Consider the following 25733-nt stretch of genomic DNA (forward strand, 5'->3'; position numbering starts at 1 on the left):
CTGCAGATACACAACACCCAGCAGCAAAGCACACAGCCTCACACACCCAGCAGCAACGCACACAGCCTCACAAACCCAGCTGCAGATACACAACACCCAGCAGCAACGCACACAGCCTCACACACCCAGCAGCAGATACACAATACCCAGCAACAGCAGATACACACTGCTGTTACTGCTGCTACAGTTACAAAAACTGTTTCTAATACTAACTGCTGCTCCTGCTGTTTCAAATACTATTACTGCTGTTCCAGCTGCTATTAATAACACTACCGCTGTTCCTTCTGTTACTGTTACTAATACTACTTATGTGTTACTAATACCGCTACTGCTGTTCCTTCTGTTACTGTTACTAATCCTAGTTGTAATTCTGCTGCAGCTACAGCTCCGTGTACAGCCCCTGCTCCTGTTGGTACTCATTCCGCTACTGCTCGACCAGCTGCCGGTGCACTGAGCAGCGCTGCCGCTCCCCGGGGTGGTCGTGCTTCGGTAGCAGGTGCGCTCCAGGGAAGGGTTAACGGAGGAGCGGGTCGGGGGGTGGGGGGGGGGCGCGATTCCGAGAGCGCCGGGGGCGCGCCGCGCTCGGGAGGCCGCGGGCCGGCGGCGCGCTCCGGGGGCGGGGCCTGGCGCCGCGCGGCGAGGAGAGAGAGAGGGAAAGGAGGAGGAGAGAGGAGCGGGGAGGGAGAGATAGAGCGCGATAAAGAGAGAGAGCGGGCGAGGATGCGAGGGATGCCGGAGCAGCCCTCCGGAGCCGTGAGAGAGAACGCAGGGAGAACTCGCTCTCGCCGCGCGGCGCGCACGGACCCCGGGAGACGGACCCGAGCGCGGAGGAATTCGCGCCGCAGCCCCGAAAGTGGATTTAAAGACCAGCCGAGAGATTTCCACATTTTTGCATTACGTGCAGTCTTCTCTTCTTAAGAAACTACGCTCTTGCTTGGGGATATATTGCCAACAAACCGTCTTAAAGCGGAATATTTTTTTTGACTTCGCCGCCTCCCCTCAAATTGGAAAGCGACAACTAGGACAGGCGGAGTACCTGGGGGGTTTCTGGGGTGTGTGCGCGCAGTTGTGCTCTGGGGGGGTGGGGTGGGAATGGGAGACGGGGATCCTGTCCTGGGTGCTGGAGTGCATTAGCGGCAGAACCGGAGTCCCCGGAGGGACCTCTCCGTCTCGTGCGCCCGTCCCGCCGGCACGCGCCCGTGTGTGGGAGAGCGAGACCCGGCGGAGGGCGCGAGCGATGGCTCGCTGTGCGGCGGCGGTGTGCTTCCTCGTGCTCACCTGGGCGGAATCCCACCTGGCGCTCGCGAACAGGCACGCCGTGCACTGGAACAGCTCCAACGCGCAGTAAGTATCGGGGAGGGGGGGCGGGGCGGGTCGTACCTGCTTCCCTGCCACCTTCTTCTGTCCCCCCTCCTCTACCGAATACCGAATGTATCCCCCGATCCCCAACTCCCAGCCCCTCTCCCCCCCCCCCTGCTCCTTTCCCGGCAGGTGATGTGGACGTTTCTCCTCTTAGCGCGGCGTGTGCCACCTGTCTGCGATGCGCGCAGGCTGTCCGGCCGGGCCGGGCAGGCGGGCAGGGAGCTGCCCGTGTGTCTGTGTGCCCTGTGTGCCATCTCCCGTCCGCATCTCGGCCGATCTGTCTGTGCGCGCAGGCTGTCCGGCCGGGACGGGCAGGGAGCTGCCCGTGTGTCCGTGTGCCCCTGTGTGTCATCTCCCGTCCGCATCTCTCGCCGCCTGTATCTCGGCCGATCTGTGTGTGCGCGCATCTCCTGCGCTCGCTATCTGTCTGCATCTCTCGCTATCGCCGCGCGGATCTGCGCTCCTAGCGGTCTCCGAGTCTGCAGCTCCCGCTCGGCGTCTAGAGCGCCGTTTGGCCACTATCGGGGACCGAGCCGGTCCGGCTCACCTGAAAGCCGGGCTCTGTGCACCTGCGGGACCGCCGGCGAGTGAATCCGGCTGTCCTCTCGGCCCAGCGACGCCACGACCCCGGTGAAAGGAGAAGCGACCCGCCGGTCCTTCCTGCCTGCGGAGAAAACTTTCTCCCAGACTGCTGTTCTGAAACCTGCAGACAGGACACGAGCAGGGCGCTCTCACTGAAACACCGCATACCAGACTATGGAAACTGGGTAGTGGTGATTGTTTCTGCAGTATATCTTATATTCTCATAGTAACACTGTCCCTGTGATCTCTGGGTGCTCAGCCAGTTTACTGGAGTAACACTGTTCCTGTGATCTCTGGGTGCTGAGCTCAGCCAGTTTACTCTAGTAACACTGTTCCTGTGATCTCTGGGTGCTGAGCCAGTTTACTGGAGTAACACTGTTCCTGTGATCTCTGGGTGCTGAGCTCAGCCAGTTTGCTGTAGTAACACTGTTCCTGTGATCTCTGGGTGCTGAGCTCAGCCAGTTTGCTGTAGTAACACTGTTCCTGTGATCTCTGGGTGCTCGGCCAGTTTACTGTAGTAACACTGTTCCTGTGATCTCTGGGTGCTCGGCCAGTTTACTGGAGTAACATTGTTCCTGTGATCTCTGGGTGCTGAGCCAGTTTACTGTAGTAACACTGTTCCTGTGATCTCTGGGTGCTCGGCCAGTTTACTGTAGTAACACTGTTCCTGTGATCTCTGGGTGCTCGGCCAGTTTACTGGAGTAACATTGTTCCTGTGATCTCTGGGTGCTGAGCCAGTTTACTGGAGTAACACTGTTCCTGTGATCTCTGGGTGCTCGGCCAGTTTACTGTAGTAACACTGTTCCTGTGATCTCTGGGTGCTTGGCCAGTTTACTGGAGTAACATTGTTCCTGTGATCTCTGGGTGCTTGGCCAGTTTACTGGAGTAACATTGTTCCTGTGATCTCTGGGTGCTGAGCTCAGCCAGTTTACTGTAGTAACACTGTTCCTGTGATCTCTGGGTGCTTGGCCAGTTTACTGGAGTAACATTGTTCCTGTGATCTCTGGGTGCTGAGCTCAGCCAGTTTACTGGAGTAACACTGTTCCTGTGATCTCTGGGTGCTGAGCCAGTTTACTGGAGTAACACTGTTCCTGTGATCGCTGGGCGCTGAGCCACTTTACTGGAGTAACACTGTTCCTGTGATCTCTGGGTGCTGAGCTCAGCCAGGTTGCTGTAGTAACACTGTTCCTGTGATCTCTGGGTGCTGAGCTCAGCCAGTTTACCGGAGTAACACTGTTCCTGTGATCTCTGGGTGCTGAGCCAGTTTACCGTAGTAACACTGTTCCTGTGATCTCTGGGTGAGTGTGAGTATTACTCTAATCAAGAAGTCTCAATCTCAGTGCTTGTGTTGTGTGTGTGTGTGTGAGAGAGAGTATTCCTCTAATTAAGCAGTTTCAATCACAGTGCTGGAGCTGTGTTGTGTGTGTCAGTATTACTCTAATTAAGCAATCCCAGTCTCCATGCTGGAGCTCATGTGTTTGTGTGTATTACTCTAAGCATTCTCATTTGTGGAGCTGTGTTGTGTGTGTCAGCATTACTCTAATTAAGTACTGTAGTCTCAAACTCAGTGCTGGTGCTGTGTTGTGTGGATCAGTGTGTGTGAGTATTACTCTAAGCAGTCTCAATCTCAGTGCTGGAGCTGTGTTGTGTGGATCAGTGTGTGTGTGAGTATTGCTGTAATTAAGCAGTCTCAATATCAGTGCTGGAGCTGTGTTGTGTGTGTGTGAGTATTGCTGTAATTAAGCAGTCTCAATCTCAGTGCTGGTGCTGTGTGTGAGTATTGCTGTAATTAAGCAGTCTCAATCTCAGTGCTGGAGCTGTGTTGTGTGTGTGTGTGTGTGAGTATTGCTGTAATTAAGTAGTCTCAATCTCAGTGCTGGTGCTGTGTGTGTGAGTATTGCTGTAATTAAGCAGTCTCAATCTCAGTGCTGGTGCTGTGTTTGTGTGTGAGTATTGCTGTAATTAAGCAGTCTCAATCTCAGTGCTGGAGCTGTGTTGTGTGTGTGTGTGTGTGAGTATTGCTGTAATTAAGCAGTCTCAATCTCAGTGCTGGAGCTGTGTTGTTGTGTGTGTGTGTGAGTATTGCTGTAATTAAGCAGTCTCAATCTCAGTGCTGGAGCTGTGTTGTGTGTGTGAGTATTGCTATAATTAAGCAGTCTCAATCTCAGTGCTGGAGCTGTGTTGTGTGTGTGTGAGTATTGCTGTAATTAAGCAGTCTCAATCTCAGTGCTGGAGCTGTGTTGTGTGTGTGTGAGTATTGCTGTAATTAAGCAGTCTCAATCTCAGTGCTGGAGCTGTGTTGTGTGTGTGTGAGTATTGCTGTAATTAAGCAGTCTCAATCTCAGTGCTGGTGCTGTGTGTGTGTGTGAGTATTGCTGTAATTAAGCAGTCTCAGTCTCAGTGCTGGAGCTGTGTTGTGTGTGTGTGAGTATTGCTGTAATTAAGCAGTCTCAATATCAGTGCTGGTGTTGTGTGTGTGTGTGTGTATGTGTGTGAGTATTGCTGTAATTAAGCAGTCTCAATCTCAGTGCTGGAGCTGTGTTGTGTGTGTGAGTATTGCTGTAATTAAGCAGTCTCAATCTCAGTGCTGGTGTTGTGTGTGTGTGTGTGAGTATTGCTGTAATTAAGCAGTCTCAATCTCAGTGCTGGAGCTGTGTTGTGTGTGTGTGTGTGTGAGTATTGCTGTAATTAAGCAGTCTCAATCTCAGTGCTGGTGTTGTGTGTGTGTGTGTGTGAGTATTGCTGTAATTAAGCAGTCTAAATCTCAGTGCTGGAGCTGTGTTGTGTGTGTGTGAGTATTGCTGTAATTAAGCAGTCTCAATCTCAGTGCTGGAGCTGTGTTGTGTGTGTGTGTGAGGATTGCTGTAATTAAGCAGTCTCAATCTCAGTGCTGGTGCTGTGTTGTGTGTGTGTGTGAGTATTGCTGTAATTAAGCAGTCTCAATCTCAGTGCTGGAGCTGTGTTGTGTGTGTGTGTGAGTATTGCTGTAATTAAGCAGTCTCAATCTCAGTGCTGGAGCTGTGTTGTGTGTGTGTGAGTATTGCTATAATTAATCAGTCTCAATCTCAGTGCTGGTGCTGTGTTGTGTGTGAGTATTGCTGTAATTAAGCAGTCTCAGTCTCAGTGCTGGTGCTGTGTTGTTGTGTGTGTGTGTGAGTATTGCTGTAATTAAGCAGTCTCAGTGCTGGAGCTGTGTGTGTGAGTATTGCTATAATTAATCAGTCTCAATCTCAGTGCTGGTGTTGTGTGTGTGTGTGTGTGTGTGAGTATTGCTGTAATTAAGCAGTCTCAGTCTCAGTGCTGGTGCTGTGTTGTGTGTGTGTGTGAGTATTGCTGTAATTAAGCAGTCTCAATCTCAGTGCTGGTGTTGTGTGTGTGTGTGTGTGTGTGTGAGTATTGCTGTAATTAAGCAGTCTCAATCTCAGTGCTGGTGCTGTGTGTGTGTGAGTATTGCTGTAATTAAGCAGTCTCAATCTCAGTGCTGGTGTTGTGTGTGTGTGTGTGTGTGTGTGAGTATTGCTGTAATTAAGCAGTCTCAATCTCAGTGCTGGAGCTGTGTTGTGTGTCTGTGTGTGTGAGTATTGCTGTAATTAAGCAGTCTCAATCTCAGTGCTGGAGCTGTGTTGTGTGTGTGTGTGTGTCTGTGTGTGTGAGTATTGCTGTAATTAAGCAGTCTCAATCTCAGTGCTGGTGTTGTGTGTGTGTGAGTATTGCTGTAATTAAGCAGTCTCAATCTCAGTGCTGGTGCTGTGTGTGTGTGAGTATTGCTGTAATTAAGCAGTCTCAATCTCAGTGCTGGAGCTGTGTTGTGTGTGTGTGTGAGTATTGCTGTAATTAAGCAGTCTCAATCTCAGTGCTGGAGCTGTGTTGTGTGTGTGTGTGTGTGTGAGTATTGCTGTAATTAAGCAGTCTCAATCTCAGTGCTGGAGCTGTGTTGTGTGTGTGTGTCTGTGTGTGTGAGTATTGCTGTAATTAAGCAGTCTCAATCTCAGTGCTGGTGTTGTGTGTGTGTGTGTGTGAGTATTGCTGTAATTAAGCAGTCTCAATCTCAGTGCTGGTGCTGTGTGTGTGTGTGAGTATTGCTGTAATTAAGCAGTCTCAATCTCAGTGCTGGAGCTGTGTTGTGTGTGTGTGTGTGTGAGTATTGCTGTAATTAAGCAGTCTCAATCTCAGTGCTGGAGCTGTGTTGTGTGTGTGTGTGTGTGTGAGTATTGCTGTAATTAAGCAGTCTCAATCTCAGTGCTGGAGCTGTGTTGTGTGTGTGTGTGTGTGAGTATTGCTGTAATTAAGCAGTCTCAATCTCAGTGCTGGTGGTGCGTTAAGGACTCAGTGCTGTCGCTGCAGGAGGAACAGATTGGGGTCAGTGTGAGAAACTGACTCTGCTCGGAAACAGCAGGACAGGCAGTCTGCCCCCCCCCCCCCCCCGAGAGTGATGGGGGAGGACAGAAGGAGCGAAGGACACAGGTGATGGAGAGCAGGAGAGCAGCAGTCTGGTAAGTCCTTGCCTTACCTTCGCTAGGAAGGGCCTGACGTAGGCGCTCAAGGGGCTGGTGGATGTGCTCCCCGGAGTGTGGCTGTTGTTGTTCCCAGCTCGTGCCGTGCTGGCTGCCTGCCCCGAGGGGGGGCAGTCTGTACTGCTGAAACACCCTTTTTCTCAGCGCAGGCCCAGAGCTGCTGTGTAGGGACTGCATCGGCCACGAGCACTGTGGTTTCCCAACTTCCCTGGCATTCAGCAGGAAATGTGCGCGTGACGCCGTCTGCTGTGGACTGTGTCATTGAGTTTGCTGTGATCGCTGGGAATGGGATTCTCCCAAGGGACAATGGAGTGCATGGGATTGCATCAAACCATGTGGGGCTTGCTGCAGCAACAGCACCCCCTGGTGGCTGCCAAAGGTACCCGCGACGCCTAGAAGTGGATTCATTTAGCTGTCTCATCAAGTCTGTGTGACCAAATGAAAACTTAAAACGGAGAGTTCACTTGAAGTCTCCAGCCTATGATGTTGCCCCAGCACTGCTATTACAGCACTAGTGGTAAAACCTGGAGTGGATCAGACTGCTGTGCACTGGGAGTCGGACTGAGAACACTGTCAGACCTGCACTGGATTGGACTCCCTCTCTTACATTCTGATTCAGAGAGCTTTATTGTCTCTTTGAGAGATCTCAGTCTTTCTCGCTGGGTCACTGTTTGTCTAACTGGGGACACCCTCTCTCTCTCACTGGGGACACTGTCCCTTTCCTATTCTCTGGGGTTACTGTCTTGTTGGGCTCACTGGGGATACCATCTCTCTCCCTCTGGGGTCACCATCTCACTTTCTCATCCTCTCTCCCTCTCTCTCTCTCTGTGGTCACTGTCTGGAGACACTGTCTACCTTCCTCAGTCTCTCTGGGGTTTGTGTATGGAGACACTGTCTCCCTTCCTCAGTCTCTCTGGGGTCACTGTCTCTCCCTCTCTCTCTCTGGGGTCACTGTCTGGAGACCCTGTCTCTCTGGGATCACTGTCTCTCCCTCTCTCTCTCTGGGGTCACTGTCTGGAGACACTGTCTCTCTGGGGTCACTGTTTCTCCCTCTCTCTCTCTGGGGTCACTGTCTGGAGACACTGTCTTCCTTCCTCAGTCTCTCTGGGGTCACTGTCTCTCCCTCTCTCCCCTGTGGTCACTGTCTGGAGACACTGTCTCCCTTCCTCAGTCTCTCTGGGGTCACTGTCTCTCCCTCTCTCTCTCTGGGGTCACTGTCTGGAGACACTGTCTCTCTGGGGTCACTGTCTCTCCCTCTCTCTCTGGGGTCACTGTCTGGAGACACTGTCTCTCTTTCTTGCTGGCTTTAGGTGTTGATGCAGCAGGAAGTGTAACTCTAGTTTGTTGACTCTCTGGAAATGGCATTTTCTGTTTATCTTATTACATTTGTTTAATGCAAGGTAATTTTGTGAGGGTGTGGGAGTTGATGCATTATCTCAGCCCGACCTTAAAACCTGCAAATGACTCATATTCATTTTCAAATACCACACGTGTCTGGACTAATAAAACTACAAGATTTTTTGTGATATTTTACCAGCTTTGCAACTCCAGGCTCTTCTCGGTTAATTCTCTATATTAATCTATTAATCTCCTTGCCACTCTCTGATGATGATGAAGGAGTGTTCATGTGAAGATACAGAAGAGCTGGATCAAGTGTCTGTAAAATGACTCTACAGCTCTGATGATGATGAAGGAGTGTTCATGTGAAGATACAGAGGAGCTGGACTGAGTGTCTCTACAGTGACTCTACAGCTCTGATGATGATGAAGGAGTGTTCATGTGAAGATACAGAGGAGCTGGACTGAGTGTCTGTACAGTGACTCTCCAGCTCTGATGATGATGAAGGAGTGTTCATGTGAAGAGACAGAGGAGCTGGACTGGGTGTCTGTACAGTGACTCTCCAGCTCTGATGATGATGAAGGAGTGTTCATGTGAAGATACAGAGGAGCTGGACTGGGTGTACAGTTATGCCACAGATTTCCAGTGTCCTTTCTCCTTCTCAGTCTCATTCTGCGTTCCAGCCTATTGTCTGAGAGGCCCCCTATCCCTCTGTCTTTGTGTTCCAGACAGAGAGAGGAGGGAGAGGAAGATAAAGACCAGAGGGGGGGTGGGGGGTGCTGAGATCTGAAGTCGACGCTGGTCTTGATCTCGGAGTAATAGATCGCCCTCCCTGAGCGTGTTGCCCTCTAACCTGATGCTAATGGCACACAGCCACCGGCTCCTGAGCAGTGGTGCACTGAAACTCACATGAGAAATTAAATATTGACATGAATGTCTGCATGAAGTATTAAAATACTTAAAGGTCTGTACCTTCCTCTGCAGTGGAGAGCACTCTGCCCTGTGGACACCGGTCTCAGTCCGGGCCTGTTGTTCTGTACACTGGTTCTGGTTCTGCTGACCCCGCTCTCAGCCTGGGCCTGTTGTTCTGGTTCACCTGACACTGGCCTTAGTCTGGGCCATCTGTTCTGTGCTGTGGTTCTGGTGTCTGGCTGGGCTTGCGGCTCTGTGGTGTGGTTCTGGTTCTGCTGACACTGGACACTAGTCTCAGTCCGGGCCTGCTGCTCTGGTTCTGACTCCGCTGACAGTGGCCTGTGCTGCCTGTGCTCCAACAGGTGGAGTGAGACTGTCAGTTCCCTGTCACGTCTCTGCACAGATAAGAGCAGGATCTGAGAAACCTCTTTCACAAACATCACAGCGCCCCTCTCCTCTCCTGCGTCTCTCGCGCCTCCTGATGATCCACTCTCGACTCGGGTTCTGAGTGTGTTCGTGTGGAGTTGTAGCCCTGTGTATGAGTGTGACAGTATGTTACATGTTTACAGTGCTGGTGTGTTCATGTTCCAGTATGTGTGTGTATAACTCATACAGTAGGTCTGTTACAGTATCTGTTATGTATGTATTAGTCTTACAGTATGCGTCTATGACATTGACATTGTTATGGTGCATGTGACTTACAGTAGGTGTGTTACAGTATGTCTGTGACATTGTTGCATTATTACAGTGCATGTTAGTTACAGTATCTGTTATAGTAGGTGTCACAGTATGTCTGACATTGTTGCAGTATTACAGTGCATGTTAGTTACAGTATCTGTTATAGTAGGTGTTACAGTATGTCTGACATTGTTACAGTATGTTGCAGTATTACAGTGCATGTTAGTTACAGTATCTGTTATAGTAGGTGTCACAGTATGTCTGACATTGTTACAGTATGTTGCAGTATTACAGTGCGTGTGTTACAGTATGTCTGTGACATTGTTACAGTATGTTGCAGTATTACAGTAGGTGTTACAGTATATCTGTGACGTTGTTACAGTATGTTGCAGTATTACAGTAGGTGTTACAGTAGGTGTTACAGTATGTCTGTGACATTGTTACAGTATGTTGCAGTGTTACAGTATGTTGCAGTATATCTGTGACATTGTTACAGTATGTTGCAGTATTACAGTGTGTGTTACAGTATCTGTTACAGTAGGTGTGTTACAGTATGTGTTACAGTGTTTGTTGCAGTATTATAGTGCATGTATCTGTTACAGTAGGTGTTACTGTAACAATGTCACAGACACATACTTTGTTTGTTGTAGCATTTCAGTGCAAGTGAGTTAACAGTGTTACAGTATCTGTTATGTGTATTAGTCTTACAGTATGTCTGTGACATTGTTACATGTTACAGTATCAATTCCAGTATGTTAAATATGTTATCTGTGTGGTTTACGACTTGTGTGTTACATTGTTATAGTACGTTTCTATACTACGTTTGTGTTATAGTAGAAATATGTTACAGTTTTATAGTACGTGTGTGTGTTCCAGTGTTCCAGTGGGGCATCGCTCTGTGTCTGGCAGTGGGAGTGCTGGTAGTTTGCTACATGGGGATCACTGTCTGAATACTAATCTACTAAGCTGCATGCTTCTGTTTTATGAACAACTGGAAGCTTACAATGATGATGAGGGTGACAATTATGTCATATTGACTTCTGGTGATGTAGTTAAGTGCATTCATATTGTTGTCATTATTTATATTAATAAGCTATTGTGTTTTATAAATATAGATTACCATTTGTTTTCACACTTACAGAGCAGTCTGAGCCACTCTAGACTTTAGTGGACTGGACTGACATTACTGTGGGCTGGATTAGTTATTAATTGAAATTATAATCAGACTCCCACTGACAGAGCAGTCTGAGACTCTCCAGGCTGGACTGGACTGACTGGACTGTGAGCTGGATTAGTTATGAACTGGGATTATAATCAGACTCCCACTGACAGAGCAGTCTGAGGCTCTCCAGGCTGGACTGGACTGACTGGACTGTGAGCTGGATTAGTTATGAACTGGGATTATAATCAGACTCCCACTGACAGAGCAGTCTGAGACTCTCCAAGCTGGACTGGACTGACTGGACTGTGAGCTGGATTAGTTATGAACTGGGATTATAATCAGACTCCCACTGACAGAGCAGTCTGAGGCTCTCCAGGCTGGACTGGACTGACTGGACTGTGAGCTGGATTAGTTATGAACTGGGATTATAATCAGACTCCCACTGACAGAGCAGTCTGAGGCTCTCCAGGCTGGACTGGACTGACTTTACTGGAAGCGTAATTATTTTGCTCTCTGCTCTCTCTTCCTCCGTCTCTTTCCTGGGGTGTCTGTCACTCTCTCTCTCTCTCTGACATACGGTGCAGAGTCAGTGATTTGGAAAGACAGGTCTGTCCAGGGGAACAGCGGTCTACACACACTGAGCCTGTCTCCTCTGCTCAGATCTCTCTCTCTCTCCCTTCGTCACAATGTTAGTGTGAGTCTGTAGCTATGTGTTCTGCAGCACAAGTAGAATTTGGTGTTGCCCAGGGCCTGGGCCAGGTGTGAGGTGATAAAGGAAGAGGGATCTAGAGTGTGTTGTGGTGTCAGCCTGTCTGCCTCTGCCCCTGTCCCTCTCTTCCTCTCTCTCATTCTCTCTATCCCTGCCCCCTCTCTCTCTTCATTTCTCTGTCCACCCCTCTCTCTCAGTCTCTCTCTTTCTCTCTCCCTGTCTGTCTGTGTCTCTCTCTCCCTCTCCCTGCCTGTCTCTCTCTCTGTGTGTGTGTGTGATGAAGTGGAATGAATGTAGTGATGTCTGAGTACAGGGCCTCCTGCTGTGCTGGAAAGGGGGGGTTAATGTGTCTCGACCTGGGGGGGTCTGAGCAGACGGGATAGACGGAGCGTGAGAGGAGCAGGGCAGGGAGAGGAGAGAGGGAGTGAGGGACAGGAGAGCTGGGGGGGGTGGATGCTGTTGTTTTTTTAAGGATCAGTACGAGTGACTGCACCTGCCCTCCCCTGAGACAGCCTGATGGGTTTATCTCTCCGTCAGCCCCGCTTCTCCTTACTCGTTTACGCACTGCTCCCTGGAGACAGCGGGCAGGGCGCTCGTGTGTGTGTCTGCCGAGGGGGGTACGTGTGTACACTAGAGGAGGGGGGGGGTTAATGCATTTTTCTCACTGGCTGCTTCTTTCTCCCTCGTCCTGTGAGAGCATTTACTGACAGGCGCATGCCTTCAACGCAGGGTTCAGTCACGCCCTCGGAGGGCTCCGGCGACACAATGCCAGGCACAACGCGGAGCAGGCACCAACACCGCAGTGCAGCCCGCCTGCCTGCGTCTCAGTGTGCAAGTGCTGGGGAGTTTGGGCCAGGAAATGGGGAAAAGAGTATATGAGAGGTTCAAAATTAGATGGGGACATTCAGTCTTTTTGGTTGCCAGTTGAGAAATGAACGGCCGAGCTCATCCAGACGTTTCTCTGGATAAAAAGTCAGGATGTCAATAACGAGGATGTGCAGCTTGTTCTAGGCTCCTGCAACCCTTAGCGTACAGAAGCACTTCCTGTTTGAGATCTTTAATGCACTTCCACCTGTGTCCTCTGGTTCGTGTTTCACTATTGATCCACTGTTTGTGTTTGTAGTAGAAAGAACGAGGGAGTTCATACAGGGCACCGATTATAGCTGCCTGGGGTATTCAGACAGCTGTGTGGTGAAAACTGAGCGCTGTGGAGCAATGCTCTTTGATCTCCACAATTGATTACTTCCTAGCAGTTATATAGTGCCTAGTGTGAAGTGGGAGAGAGGGATGGGATGACAGAGCGCTACAAGGTGGAAAAGCAGAGAGATCCAGGCGCAGGGTGTCATTAACATTCAGGGTCGGCGCCTGGTTACCCCAGCAATACCCTAGGAATGAGAGAGGAGAGCAGGAGTTAGAATGGGGTGCAGGGAGAGAGGAGAGGAGAGGAGAGGAGAGGGGGGAACAGGGAGAGACCGTGTGTGTGGGAGGGAGGGAGGGCATTAGACTGGACTACTGCAGACTGGACTACTGCAGACTGGACTGTATTGGACTGGACTACTGCGGACTGTATTGGATTAGACTGGACTGTATTAAACTGGACTACTGCAGACTGGACTGTATTGGACTGGACTACTGCGGACTGTATTGGACTAGACTGGACTGTATTAAACTGGACTACTGCAGACTGGACTGTATTAGAGAAAGAGTAGCCTCTGCCAAACTGCAAGGACCCCGGGTCCAGGCAGGCAGCAAGCTACAAGACAGGGGGCCCTTTCACTGCCTGAGCAAAAACAACAACAATACAGAAAGCATTGGACAATGCTCAGCCACCCAAAGACAGACCACTGCTGTCGAGTTTCACTTCACAGGCACTCTGCCATTCCTTCTACACACAAGACATAAGGAGATGCCCCCTGGTGCTGTACCACAGTGACAGACGGGAGTCTTCTGGTCACTTGCCAAAGATGAACTGAGTTTCAGTAGGAGTACAGAGGACTCTGGAGTTCTGCCTTTGTGCTGTTCATTACAGATTGGATTATAACAAACTGGACAGGAACAGACTGGAGTATAAATGTCTGGACTGAACTTTAATAGACTGGACTGTAATCAACTGCACTGGAGACATTAATCAACTGGACTGTGACAGACTGGACTGGACTCCGACAGCAGACTGGACTGGATTCTGACATGGAATTCTGACAGAGCGGAACGGATTTAATCAGATTCTGACAGTGTGGCCTGGTCTACAGCAGACTGGACTGGACTCTGACAGCAGAATGGATTACATCAGGTTGGACTGGACTGGATTCTGACAGACCGGAATGAACTGTAACAGTAACACACTGTAAGTGTGATGCGTGTGTGTTGGCGTGTTGCTGTCTCGCAGTAATCTGTGTCCTGTGTGCTCTTGGCATGTATCACGTTTCTGCACCACACACCGAGAGAGAGGAGGAAGTTGTTAATATTTTATTTTGCGGTTGAGTTTTCAGACAACAAACATCATCTGGCTTTGTTAGTACAGACACTTCAATATAAAAAGCTTTGTACCTCTCGGTACCTCTCTCTTTTCACCACTCTCTCAGATTCAGATTCAAAGAGCTTTATTGGCATGACCAATGAACTGCAGAGTTGCCAAAGCAGATACAATTAACACAACATTTACAATCCAAACATTATTATTTGAGAGGCTCAAATAATCTGTTCCTGAGGCTGGGACAGGAGATCACACACTGTATTATTATTATTGAGAGACAGGCTCACTGTCTGTTCCTCAGGCTGGGACAGGAGATCACACACTGTATTATTATTATTGAGAGACAGGCTCACTGTCTGTTCCTCAGGCTGGGACAGGAGATCACAAACTGTATTATTATTATTATTATTATTATTATTATTATTATTATTATTGAGAGACATGCTCACTGTTCCTCAGGCTGGGACAGGAGATCACACAGTGTATTATTATTATTGAGAGACAGGCTCACTGTCTTTTCCTCAGGCTGGGACAGGAGGTCACACACTGTATTATTATTGAGAGACAGGCTCACTGTCTGTTCCTCGGGCTGTGACAGGAGATCACACACTGTATTATTATTATTGAGAGACAGGCTCACTGTTCCTCAGGCTGGGACAGGAGATCACACACTGGATTATTATTATTGAGAGACAGGCTCACTGTCTGTTCCTCAGGCTGGGACAGGAGATCACACCCTGTATTATTATTATTGAGAGGCAGGCTCACTGTCTGTTCCTCAGGCTGGGACAGGAGATCACACACTGTATTATTATTATTGAGAGACAGGCTCACTGTCTGTTCCTCAGGCTGGGACAGGAGATCACACACTGTATTATTATTGTTGAGAGACAGGCTCACTGTCTGTTCCTCAGGCTGGGACAGGAGATCACACACTGGGCTGCAGCTCTTGAATTTCCTCTCTCAGCAGGATTGGAAGCTGTTCCGATTCTAGCAGGTGTGGGAATTCCGGTGTTAGGTTTGTTATTTTAGGGAAGAAGATTTGTATTTCTCCCAGTGCAGCAGAAATCTCTGTCTGTGTTTCTCCCTGCTGGCAGTGGGAGCACAGGTTGTCCTCTCTGGAGAGCCAGGTCTGTCTATGTTCAGTGTCTGTGGACAGCCTGTGGTCGGTGATTATATCCTCTATCCTATGGTCAGATACTGTATTCAGCTGTGTGTATTGTCTGTGTAGGTTCCTGTAGCATTCCAGTTTGTGTTGTGTTGTGTGTGTGTCCCAGGCTTGTGCTGTGATTGCTTGACTGTGACTGGTGTTGCTGAGGCTGGCTGGTATCAGTGAGCTTCAGGACCAGCTGGCTGAGGGGCTCTTCTCTGGGCTCAGCAGGGCCTTGTGCTGGAAGGAGCTCTGGTCAGTGTTTCTCAGGAGTGCCCAGTACTTGATTGCTCTCTGCTGTATATTGATTAGTAATGGGTATTGGCCTCATTCAGCCCTGCACAGTGTTAGGAGTTTGTCTCTGCACGTCAGTTAATCCTGGTCTGAGAGTACAGGGCACTGGGCTGGGTTACACTTTTTCACCAGCCCTTCGGATCTCTTCCTCTTCCCATTCCTTCCATCACCTTCTTGCTCACTCCCTGTCTCCCGCAGTCCCCCCTCGCTCCTCCTGCGCCTTAAGATCTCCCCTTATCTCCGTGTCCCTCTGTGCCTCTCTCTTTCGCTCCCCGTTTCTCTTTCTGTCTCTCCTTCCTTCCCTCCCTCCTTATCTCTCTCCCCCAGTCTCTGGCCTCCTCTCCCTGCGCGGCCCGTTGCTGTGCCAACGTGGCACACCGCGCTGAGCGCGCACAGACGGGCAGCAACAGCTGTCACTCAGGGGCTGGGACGGGCATCTGCTCGCTCGGAGAGAGCCAGAGGTAATCAGTCTTGACAGAACAGAGCAATTAAAAATGTCAGATTTAGCTCGTGAGCTTAGGCTGACCTCCTAAAGGGCACTCATTCACTGTGCCACGCGGTGTCTGCGCAGTGCTGTGCCATGCCGAGAGATACTGCACTGTACTATACTGTACTGTGCTGTACTGACTCAAACTGCACTGTACTGTACCGTGCTTAACTGACTCAAACTGCACTGTACTATACTGCACTGTGCTATACTGTACTGTGCTGTACTGACTCAAACTGCACTGTACTATACTGTACTGTGCTGTACAGACTCAAGCTGTACTGTACTGATTCAAACTGCACTGTACTGTACTGTACTGTGCTTTACTGACTCAAACTGCACTGTACTATACTGCACTGTGCTATACTGTACTGTCCTGTACAGACTCAAACTGTACTGTACTGTGCTGTACTGTACTGACTCAAACTGCACTGTACTATCTGTACTATACCGCACTGTGCTGTACTGACTCAAACACTGCAATGTATTATACTGTACATTTCTATACTGATTCATACCGCACTGCACTATACAGTACTGCACTGTCCTGGACTATATTACTGTAACACTGAGGCAGTGCGGTGATTTCTAGTGTGATACTGTGCACTAAACTGTACTGTAACAATACTGGACTACAGTACTGTAACACTGAGGCAGTGCGGTGATTTCTAGTGTGATACTGTGCACTACACTGTACTGTAACAATACTGGACTGCAGTACTGTAACACTGAGGCAGTGCGGTGAATTCTAGTGTGATACTGTGCACTACACTGTACTGTAACAATACTGGACTACAGTACTGTAACACTGAGGCAGTGCGGTGAATTCTAGTGTGATACTGTGCACTACACTGTACTGTAACAATACTGGACTACAGTACTGTAACACTGAGGCAGTGCGGTGATTTCTAGTGTGATACTGTGCACTACACTGTACTGTAACAATACTGGACTACAGTACTGTAACACTGAGGCAGTGCGGTGAATTCTAATGTGTGTTGAGGCTTAACTATCTGTTCCTATTGTGGCGCCCATGCATTGTGCACTATGCTGACAGTAGATTTTCCATTCAGTGAATTCTCAACAGAAGTAGTGAATGACGGAAAGAATAAATAAAGGGTGAGAGAGTGTCCACACTGCTGTGGTGTGTACAGCTCCAACAGCAGCCAGTGTTTCAGACAGGGGGGGCAGGGCTAGATCTGAGATAATACAATGATGAAGGAGTGTTCATGTGAAGATACAGAGGAGCTGGACTGAGTGTCTGTACAGTTACTCTCCAGCTCTGATGATGATGAAGGAGTGTTCATGTGAAGATACAGAGGAGCTGGACTGAGTGTCTGTACAGTGACTCTACAGCTCTGATGATGATGAAGGAGTGTTCATGTGAAGATACAGAGGAGCTGGACTGAGTGTCTGTACAGTGACTCTCCAGCTCTGATGATGATGAAGGAGTGTTCATGTGAAGATACAGAGGAGCTGGACTGAGTGTCTGTACAGTGACTCTCCAGCTCTGATGACGATGAAGGAGTGTTCATGTGAAGATACAGAGGAGCTGGACTGAGTGTCTGTGCAGTTACTCTCCAGCTCTGATGATGATGAAGGAGTGTTCATGTGAAGATACAGAGGAGCTGGACTGAGTGTCTCTACAGTGACTCTCCAGCTCTGATGATGATGAAGGAGTGTTCATGTGAAGATACAGAGGAGCTGCACTGAGTGTCTGTACAGTGACTCTCCAGCTCTGATGATGATGGAGTGTTCATGTGAAGATACAGAGGAGCTGGACTGAGTGTCTCTACAGTGACTCTCCAGCTCTGATGATGATGAAGGAGTGTTCATGTGAAGATACAGAGGAGATACAGAGGAGCTGGACTGAGTGTCTCTCCAGAGTGTTACTCTCCAGCTCTGATGATGATGAAGGAGTGTTAATGTGTGTGTGTGAGAGTGAGAGTGAGAGTGTTCAGGTCCTCCTGTGTCAGCGTGTGTTTGTCAGTGAGGGTCTGATTCAGACAGTGTTGCCCCAGGGCTCTGTGATGTAGCCGAGTTTAATAATCTATCAATTATTCATCAGCTGTCTCTCTCTTAAGAGCGCGGAGGGGGAGAGGTGGGAGAGCAAGCGAGGAGGAGGACAGAGGGAGAAAGAGGCAGGAGGGGAGGAAGAGTGCGGGAGATGGGAAATCCACGTCAAGGAGCTATGCAGGTCCTCCTCCTTTCCTTCCTGCTTCAGGGTACCCCAATTTCACGGGGTCCCTGGGCGTGGAAGGATCGGACACTTGCACTACCTGCTTGCATGCTCAGGAGCTTTTCCCAGCACAACGCCAAGCACAAAGCGGATGAGGCCAAAGCACACTGGTGCAGCGCCACGTCCAAGAATAGACCAAGGGGTCCTTTCCTCGGTGTGCAGGGCCTGATGCAGAAGCTTGCCGGGTGGAGATGTGGACGGGTGTTGGAGATGCCGGGGAGGTGGGAGTGTCTGTCTCTTGGGTGCCGCAGAGACATGTGCACCCCTAAAGTCCTTCCCCGGTGCAACACTTGCAGGTCCAGCTCCTGATTGTTCTATTACCGTCATACCGCTGAGAGCAGTTCCGCGGAAATTACAAAATACTCCTGGAACAGTGTTGGCCGTCAGCACACAGAGCACTGGAGCCACTCCAGCACGACGGTATTTAATTCCACCTGGAGAAGCTGCTCAGTGGGGTAGAATTTAGCAGTCGCTTTCCAAGGAGAACGTTGCGATTTCCAAGAAGAGCGCGTTAAACTGTGCTGCTCCACATGGGAATGAGGTGTTCTGCAAGAGCTCGCTGCAGGAATCCGGTCGGTGAAGCTCGCTGCGGTGTGTCTGTGGGGCGCCGTCTTGTGGCCGTTGTGGGTACTGCGCCCCCGCCTCGCACATTCACACTCGCAAACCCCCCCCTCTCTGCCCGCCCTGCCCCCCCCCCCCCCCAGTGCCTGCTGGCCTCACTAACTAGCTCAGCTCCATCACTTAAAGGGAACTGGTGATGAGACAAAAAGGAAGAGAGAGAGAGGGAGGGAGAGAGCAGCCCATCTCTTCATTTGTTTTCCACTTCCGTTCATCCCTGGAGACACACGGCAAACGCGATCTCTCTCTCTCTCTCTCTCCCTCCCTCCTTTTCTCTTTCTGTGCTCCCCTCTCTCTCTCTCTCTCTCTCTCTCTCTCCCTTGACTGGGTTTAAAAATAGAGCCGCTCTCTCTCTCTCTCTCCTCCTCCTCTCTTTCGCTCCCTGTACATTAACCACTCCGTCTCTTCTCCTTCCTCCCTCCTCATCCCTCTCTCCGCTTTAAAAACTATCTCGGCCCGTCCCCCCTCTCTCTCCCGGCTTCTCCCTTTGACTTCCTGTCTCCCGCTCCCCCTTCCTGCTCTCCTCCGATTCTCTCCCCCTCTCCATTTAAAAATAGGCCTGCCCCGCCGGCTGCCGCTGCCGCGCGCGCGCTCCCACGTCGCTCCGGGATCCTTTCATCTGCGCTCCGAGCAGGAGAAGACAGGGAGAGAGGGGGAGAGGACTGGGGGAGGAATCCAGCAGTCGAGATCACAAGCTTGTTAACACACCGATCTGCCTCTACTGCTCTCCCAGCTCTGAACTCACACACTGACACTGCTGCCCCTCTCCTCTCACACTGACACCCCCCTGACTGGACTGGAGACACTGCTGTCCCTCTCCTCTCACACTGCCCCTGAATTCACACACTGACACCCCCCTGACTGGACTGGAGACACTGCTGTCCCTCTCCTCTCACACTGCCCCTGAATTCACACACCGACACACCCCTGACTGGACTGGAGACACTGCTGTCCCTCTCTTCTCACACTGCCCCTGAATTCACACACTGACACCCCCCTGACTGGACTGGAGACACTGCTGTCCCTCTCCTCTCACACTGCCCCTGAATTCACACACTGACACACCCCTGACTGGACTGGAGACACTGCTGTCCCTCTCCTCTCACACTGACACCCCCCTGACTGGACTGGAGACACTGCTGTCCCTCTCCTCTCACACTGTCCCTGAATTCACACACTGACACCCCCCTGACTGGACTGGAGACACTGCTGTCCCTCTCCTCTCACACTGCCCCTGAATTCACACACTGACACACCCCTGACTGGACTGGAGACACTGCTGTCCCTCTCCTCTCACACTGCCCCTGAATTCACACACTGACACCCCCCTGACTGGACTGGAGACACTGCTGTCCCTCTCCTCTCACACTGCCCCTGAATTCACACACTGACACACCCCTGACTGGACTGGAGACACTGCTGTCCCTCTCCTCTCACACTGACACACCCCTGACTGGACTGGAGACACTGCTGTCCCTCTCCTCTCACACTGCCCCTGAATTCACACACTGACACACCCCTGACTGGACTGGAGACACTGCTGTCCCTCTCCTCTCACACTGCCCCTGAATTCACACACTGACACACCCCTGACTGGACTGGAGACACTGCTGTCCCTCTCCTCCCACAAGCAGAACTATTTTGATCTGCTCAGTCAGAAAGTATATGCTAATACCAGTTTAAACACAGCTCGAACATCAGTCAGTCCCACAGATGTGACTTTTGAAATAGTGTGAGTTTTGAATGAACAGAACTCGTCTTCGCAGGGGAGAGGCTGTGTAATTTTTGGTATGAAAGCTCCTGTCAGCACCTCTGATGTTTGTGAATTACTCTTGCTAGCTCGTGTGTAACACGGATCTTCTCTGGTTTTCAATGGCGCTGTGTGGCACTCGAGCTTCTGCGCTTATTTGAATACGCCTGCAAATGCACGGAGATGAGTCCTGGGAATCGTGCTAATCCGATTCCGTCTGACCTTGATCCCTGATTACAAGCGAGTGCCGTGTAAAATCCGATTCCTTCCCGCCTGGATGAATTAGAGGCAGCAGCTGCACTGGCCCGAATACCTGCCTGGAATGTGCTCCCATTGAGCCTCCTGCTGGGAGAGCCCCGAACCCCAGTATCCGAGCATCCTGCTGGGAGTGCCCCGAACCCCAGTATCTGAGCCTGAACCTCAGTATCCGAGCCTCCTGCTGGGAGAGCCCTGAACCCCAGTATCTGAGCCTCCTGCTGGGAATCTGGGCCGGGTCACACTGTAACCCTACAGTCCAGAGATCACTGGTCCAGTCTGGGTCACACTGTAACCCTACAGTCCAGAGATCACTGGTCCAGTCTGGGCCGGGTCACACTGTAACCCTACAGTCCAGAGATCACTGGTCCAGTCTGGGTCACACTGTAACCCTACAGTCCAGAGATCACTGGTCCAGTCTGGGTCACACTGCAACCCTACAGTCCAGAAATCACTGGTCCAGTCTGGGTCACACTGTAACCCTACAGTCCAGAGATCGCTGGTCCAGTCTGGGTCACACTGTAACCCTACAGTCCAGAGATCGCTGGTCCAGTCTGGGTCACACTGCAACCCTACAGTCCAGAGATCACTGGTCCAGTCTGGGCCGGGTCACACTGTAACCCTACAGTCCAGAGATCACTGGTCCAGTCTGGGCCGGTATCCGAGCCTCCTACTGGGAGAACCCCAAACCCCAGTATCTGAGCCTGAACCCCAGTATCCGAGCCTTGTGCTGGGAGACCCCCGAACCCCAGTATCTGAGCCTCCTGCTGGGAATCTGGGCCGGGTCACACTGTAACCCTACAGTCCAGAGATCACTGGTCCAGTCTGGGCCGGGTCACACTGTAACCCTACAGTCCAGAGATCACTGGTCCAGTCTGGGCCGGTATCCGAGCCTCCTACTGGGAGAACCCCAAACCCCAGTATCTGAGCCTGAACCCCAGTATCCGAGCCTTGTGCTGGGAGACCCCCGAACCCCAGTATCTGAGCCTCCTGCTGGGAATCTGGGCCGGGTCACACTGTAACCCTACAGTCCAGAGATCACTGGTCCAGTCTGGGCCGGGTCACACTGCAACCCTACAGTCCAGTGATCACTGGTCCAGTCTGGGTCACACTGCAACCCTACAGTCCAGAAATCACTGGTCCAGTCTGGGTCACACTGTAACCCTACAGTCCAGAGATCGCTGGTCCAGTCTGGGTCACACTGTAACCCTACAGTCCAGAGATCACTGGTCCAGTCTGGGCTGGGTCACACTGTAACCCTACAGTCCAGAGATCGCTGGTCCAGTCTGGGCTGGGTCACACTGTAACCCTACAGTCCAGAGATCGCTGGCCCAGTCTGGGCTGGGTCACACTGTAATCCTACAGTCCAGAGATCGCCGGTCCAGTCTGGGTCACACTGTAACCCTACAGTCCAGAGATCGCTGGTCCAGTCTGGGTCAGGTCACAGGGGAAGAGGAGCTGTTGTCCTGACAGTGTGGGTGTCAGAGGAGGAGAACAGCGCCCCCTGTGTCTGTCCAGGGCTCCTGCAGTGTGTGTGTGCTGTCAGTGAGAGCTGCACCAGTCCTCCCTTTGGTGCTTAATCTCTGAATTGGATCAGACTGCTGTGCACTGGGAGTCTGACTGACAGCACTGTAAAACCTGGAGTGGATCAGACTGCTGTGCACTGGGAGTCTGACTGACAGCATTGTGGATCAGACTGCTGTGCACTGGGAGTCTGACTGACAGCATTGTAAGACCTGGAGTGGGTCAGACTGCTGTGCACTGGGAGTCTGACTGACAGCACTGTAAAACCTGGAGTGGATCAGACTGCTGTGCACTGGGAGTCTGACTGACAGCATTGTGGATCAGACTGCTGTGCACTGGGAGTCTGACTGACAGCACTGTAACACCTGGGGTGGATCAGAGGGCTGAGCCTGTTTCCTGGTTGGAGGTGTACATTTTAACAAAAGGGATTCTCAGCAGGAAGAAGAGTGAGGGAGTTAACGAGAGAGAGAGAGCGGTGCTGTAGCTGCAGCCTCTATGTTCATTTAATAATTGAATAAATACAGTCTCCAGAGACATGGCCTAGAATTGAGAGACTGCCAGAGAGAGAGAGATGAAGTGAGAGAGGAGGGAGAGAAGTGAAGAGCGCGTCAGAGAAAGAAAGAGCAGGAGCGAGGGAGGGAGGAATAAAGAACGAGGGGGGGCCGGGGAAATGAGACGGAGAGGGGGATGGGGAGAGACGGGGAATGAAGGAGAGAAGGACAAGGAGAGGATGAAAAGACTGTAGCTGCGGAGAAGCAGAGCGAGGCAAGAGGCAGGAGAGAAGCGATGGGATATGAATAATACAGGAGACAGTGTTGAGCTAAAGACATGCCAGACACCCATTAGAGATCATTGTACTACACAGACATCACTGAGCTGAACATCTGCTCACACACCTGACTGTGCTGTAGACACTGCTGTCCCTCTCCTCTCACACTCCCCTGAATTCACACACTGACACCCCCCTGACTGGACTGGAGACACTGCTGTCCCTCTCCTCTCACACTCCCCTGAATTCACACACTGACACACCCCTGACTGGACTGGAGACACTGCTGTCCCTCTCCTCTCACACTGCCCCTGAATTCACACACTGACACCCCCCTGAGTGGACTGGAGACACTGCTGTCCCTCTCCTCTCACACTGCCCCTGAATTCACACACTGACACACCCCTGACTGGACTGGAGACACTGCTGTCCCTCTCCTCTCACACTGCCCCTGAATTCACACACTGACACACCCCTGACTGGACTGGAGACACTGCTGTAAACAGACTAATAGAGATCCTGTAAAAGTAAGTGGGACATTTCCCCTCTCACTAAAGCAGGTTGCTTTGACAGCACTGCCACCTGCTGGCCATTGTGGGATACTGCGGTTGCCCTGCTGCTGTGCTGCGTGGAGCTCTTCTGCAGCAGGACTAACCTGCCCCCCCCCGTCTCTCCCCAGCCTGCGACGGGAGGGCTACACCGTGCAGGTGAACGTGAACGACTACCTGGACATCTACTGCCCGCACTACAACGGCTCGTCCCCGGAGCGGCACGCGGAGCAGTACGTGCTGTACATGGTGAGCCGGGAGGGCTACCGCACCTGCGACCCTGCGCTGGGCTTCAAGCGCTGGGAGTGCAACCGGCCCCACGCGCCCCACGCGCCCATCAAGTTCTCCGAGAAGTTCCAGCGCTACAGCGCCTTCTCGCTGGGGTACGAGTTCCACGTGGGACACGAGTACTACTACATCTGTGAGTATAGCACTGCTGCACCCCTACTCCTGTGGGTATAACACACCCCTACTCCTGTGGGTATAACACACCCCTACTCCTGTGGGTATAACACACTGCTACACCCCTACTCCTGTGGGTATAACACACTGCTACACTCCTACACCTGTGAGTATAACACACTGATATACTCCTACACCACTGAGTATAACACACTGCTACACTCCTACACCTGTGAGTGTAACACACTGCTACACCCCTACACCTGTGAGTGTAACACACTGATATACTCCTACACCACTGAGTATAACACACTGCTACACCCCTACACCTGTGAGTGTAACACACCGCTACACCCCTACACCTTTGAGTGTAACACACTGCTACACTCCTACACCTGTGAGTGTAACACACTGCTACACCCCTACACCTTTGAGTGTAACACACTGATATACTCCTACACCTGTGAGTGTAACACACCGCTACACCCCTACACCTGTGAGTATAACACACTGATATACTCCTACACCTCACCTGCAATTACTCCCCTGAGCCCTTAATCAATTCACCTGAACACTCTCCCTGAACATGCTGGAGGTGCCTTTAACCCCAGGTCTCCCACCTTCTGAAAGGAGAATGGCCTGTATCAGGGCCTGTGAAGCAGCTCGTTAGGTTCATTAAGGGCTCAATTAAGGGAGGAGCTGGGAAGAGACGCAGCAGGTTTGGGGTTCCCTTGGACCAGGTATTGCTGCAGCACGTGTGTGCGTGTGATGTCAGCGGCACATCTGGCAGTGGAGTTAACTGGGTGTGGACATGCAGTTGGCGTGTAATTGGCGTGAGCAGTGATGTGTTGTGTGTTGTTCCAGCGACGCCCACGCACCACCATGGCCGCACCTGCCTGAGGATGAAGGTGTACGTCTGCTGCTCCACCAGTGAGTCTGTCTCTGGCCTCTCCCTCTGTCACTCTCCCACTCTCCCCTCCTCTCTCACTCCCCTCTCTCACTCACCCCTCCTCTCTCCCTCTGTCACTCTCCCTCTGTCCCTCTCTCACTCCTCTCTCTCAATCTCCCCTCCTGGCCTCTCCCTCTGTCCCTCTCTCACTCTTCCCTCCTCTCTCCCTCTGTCCCTCTCTCACTCCTCTCTCTCAATCTCCCCTCCTGGCCTCTCCCTCTGTCCCTCTCTCACTCTTCCCTCCTCTCTCCCTCTGTCCCTCTCTCACTCCTCTCTCTCACTCTCCCCTCCTGGCCTCTCCCTCTGTCACTTTCTCACTCTCCCCTCCTGGCCTCTCCCTCTGTCACTTTCTCACTCTCCCCTCCTGGCCTCTCCCTCTGTCCCTCTCTCACTCTTCCCTCCTCTCTCCCTCTGTCCCTCTCTCACTCCTCTCTCTCACTCTCCCCTCCTGGCCTCTCCCTCTGTCACTTTCTCACTCTCCCCTCCTGGCCTCTCCCTCTGTCCCTCTCTCACTCCCCTCTCTCACTCTCCCCTCCTCTCTCCCTCTGTCACTTGAACGCCCTCACTCTCCTGCTCACTCTGTCCCTCTCCCTCTCTCACTCTCCCCTCCTCTCTCCCTCTGTCACTTGAACGCCCTCACTCTCCTGCTCACTCTGTCCCTCTCCCTCTCTCACTCTCCCCTCCTCTCTCCCTCTGTCACTTGAACGCCCTCACTCTCCTGCTCACTCTGTCCCTCTCCCTCTCTCACTCTCCCCTCCTCTCTCCCTCTGTCACTTGAACGCCCTCACTCTCCTGCTCACTCTGTCCCTCTCCCTCTGCAGCCTCTCAGCTGGATGAGAAGCCTCCCCCGACGCAGCTGGACTTCACCTTGAGACCCGACCTGGAGATCGAGGACCTTGGTGAGACTGCGCTGGCACACTCTCACCCCCTCTCACCCTCTGTGTGCTCTGGGAGTGAGAGAAGGGTGTTCAGGGGGCAGTGGAGTGTAGGACAGTGCTCAGGTGCCCGTACAGGAAGT

General features: G+C 51.4%; 1 protein-coding gene across 1 annotated transcript in view; it reads left to right on the plus strand.

Moving 5' to 3' along the window:
• The first annotated feature begins 628 nt into the window (after positions 1–628).
• LOC102685777 (ephrin-A3-like) overlaps positions 629–25733 on the plus strand; it is a 31042-nt gene continuing 5937 nt past the window's right edge. Inside the window, exons 1-4 of the mRNA XM_069185076.1 lie at positions 629–1344; positions 23496–23785; positions 24631–24696; positions 25537–25614. Of these exons, the coding sequence (XP_069041177.1) occupies positions 1238–1344; positions 23496–23785; positions 24631–24696; positions 25537–25614 (541 nt within the window). The 5' untranslated portion in view covers positions 629–1237. The remainder of the gene's footprint in view (positions 1345–23495; positions 23786–24630; positions 24697–25536; positions 25615–25733) is intronic.

This window comes from Lepisosteus oculatus, chromosome 27 (assembly GCF_040954835.1).
Source record: "Lepisosteus oculatus isolate fLepOcu1 chromosome 27, fLepOcu1.hap2, whole genome shotgun sequence".
NCBI lineage: Eukaryota > Metazoa > Chordata > Actinopteri > Semionotiformes > Lepisosteidae > Lepisosteus > Lepisosteus oculatus.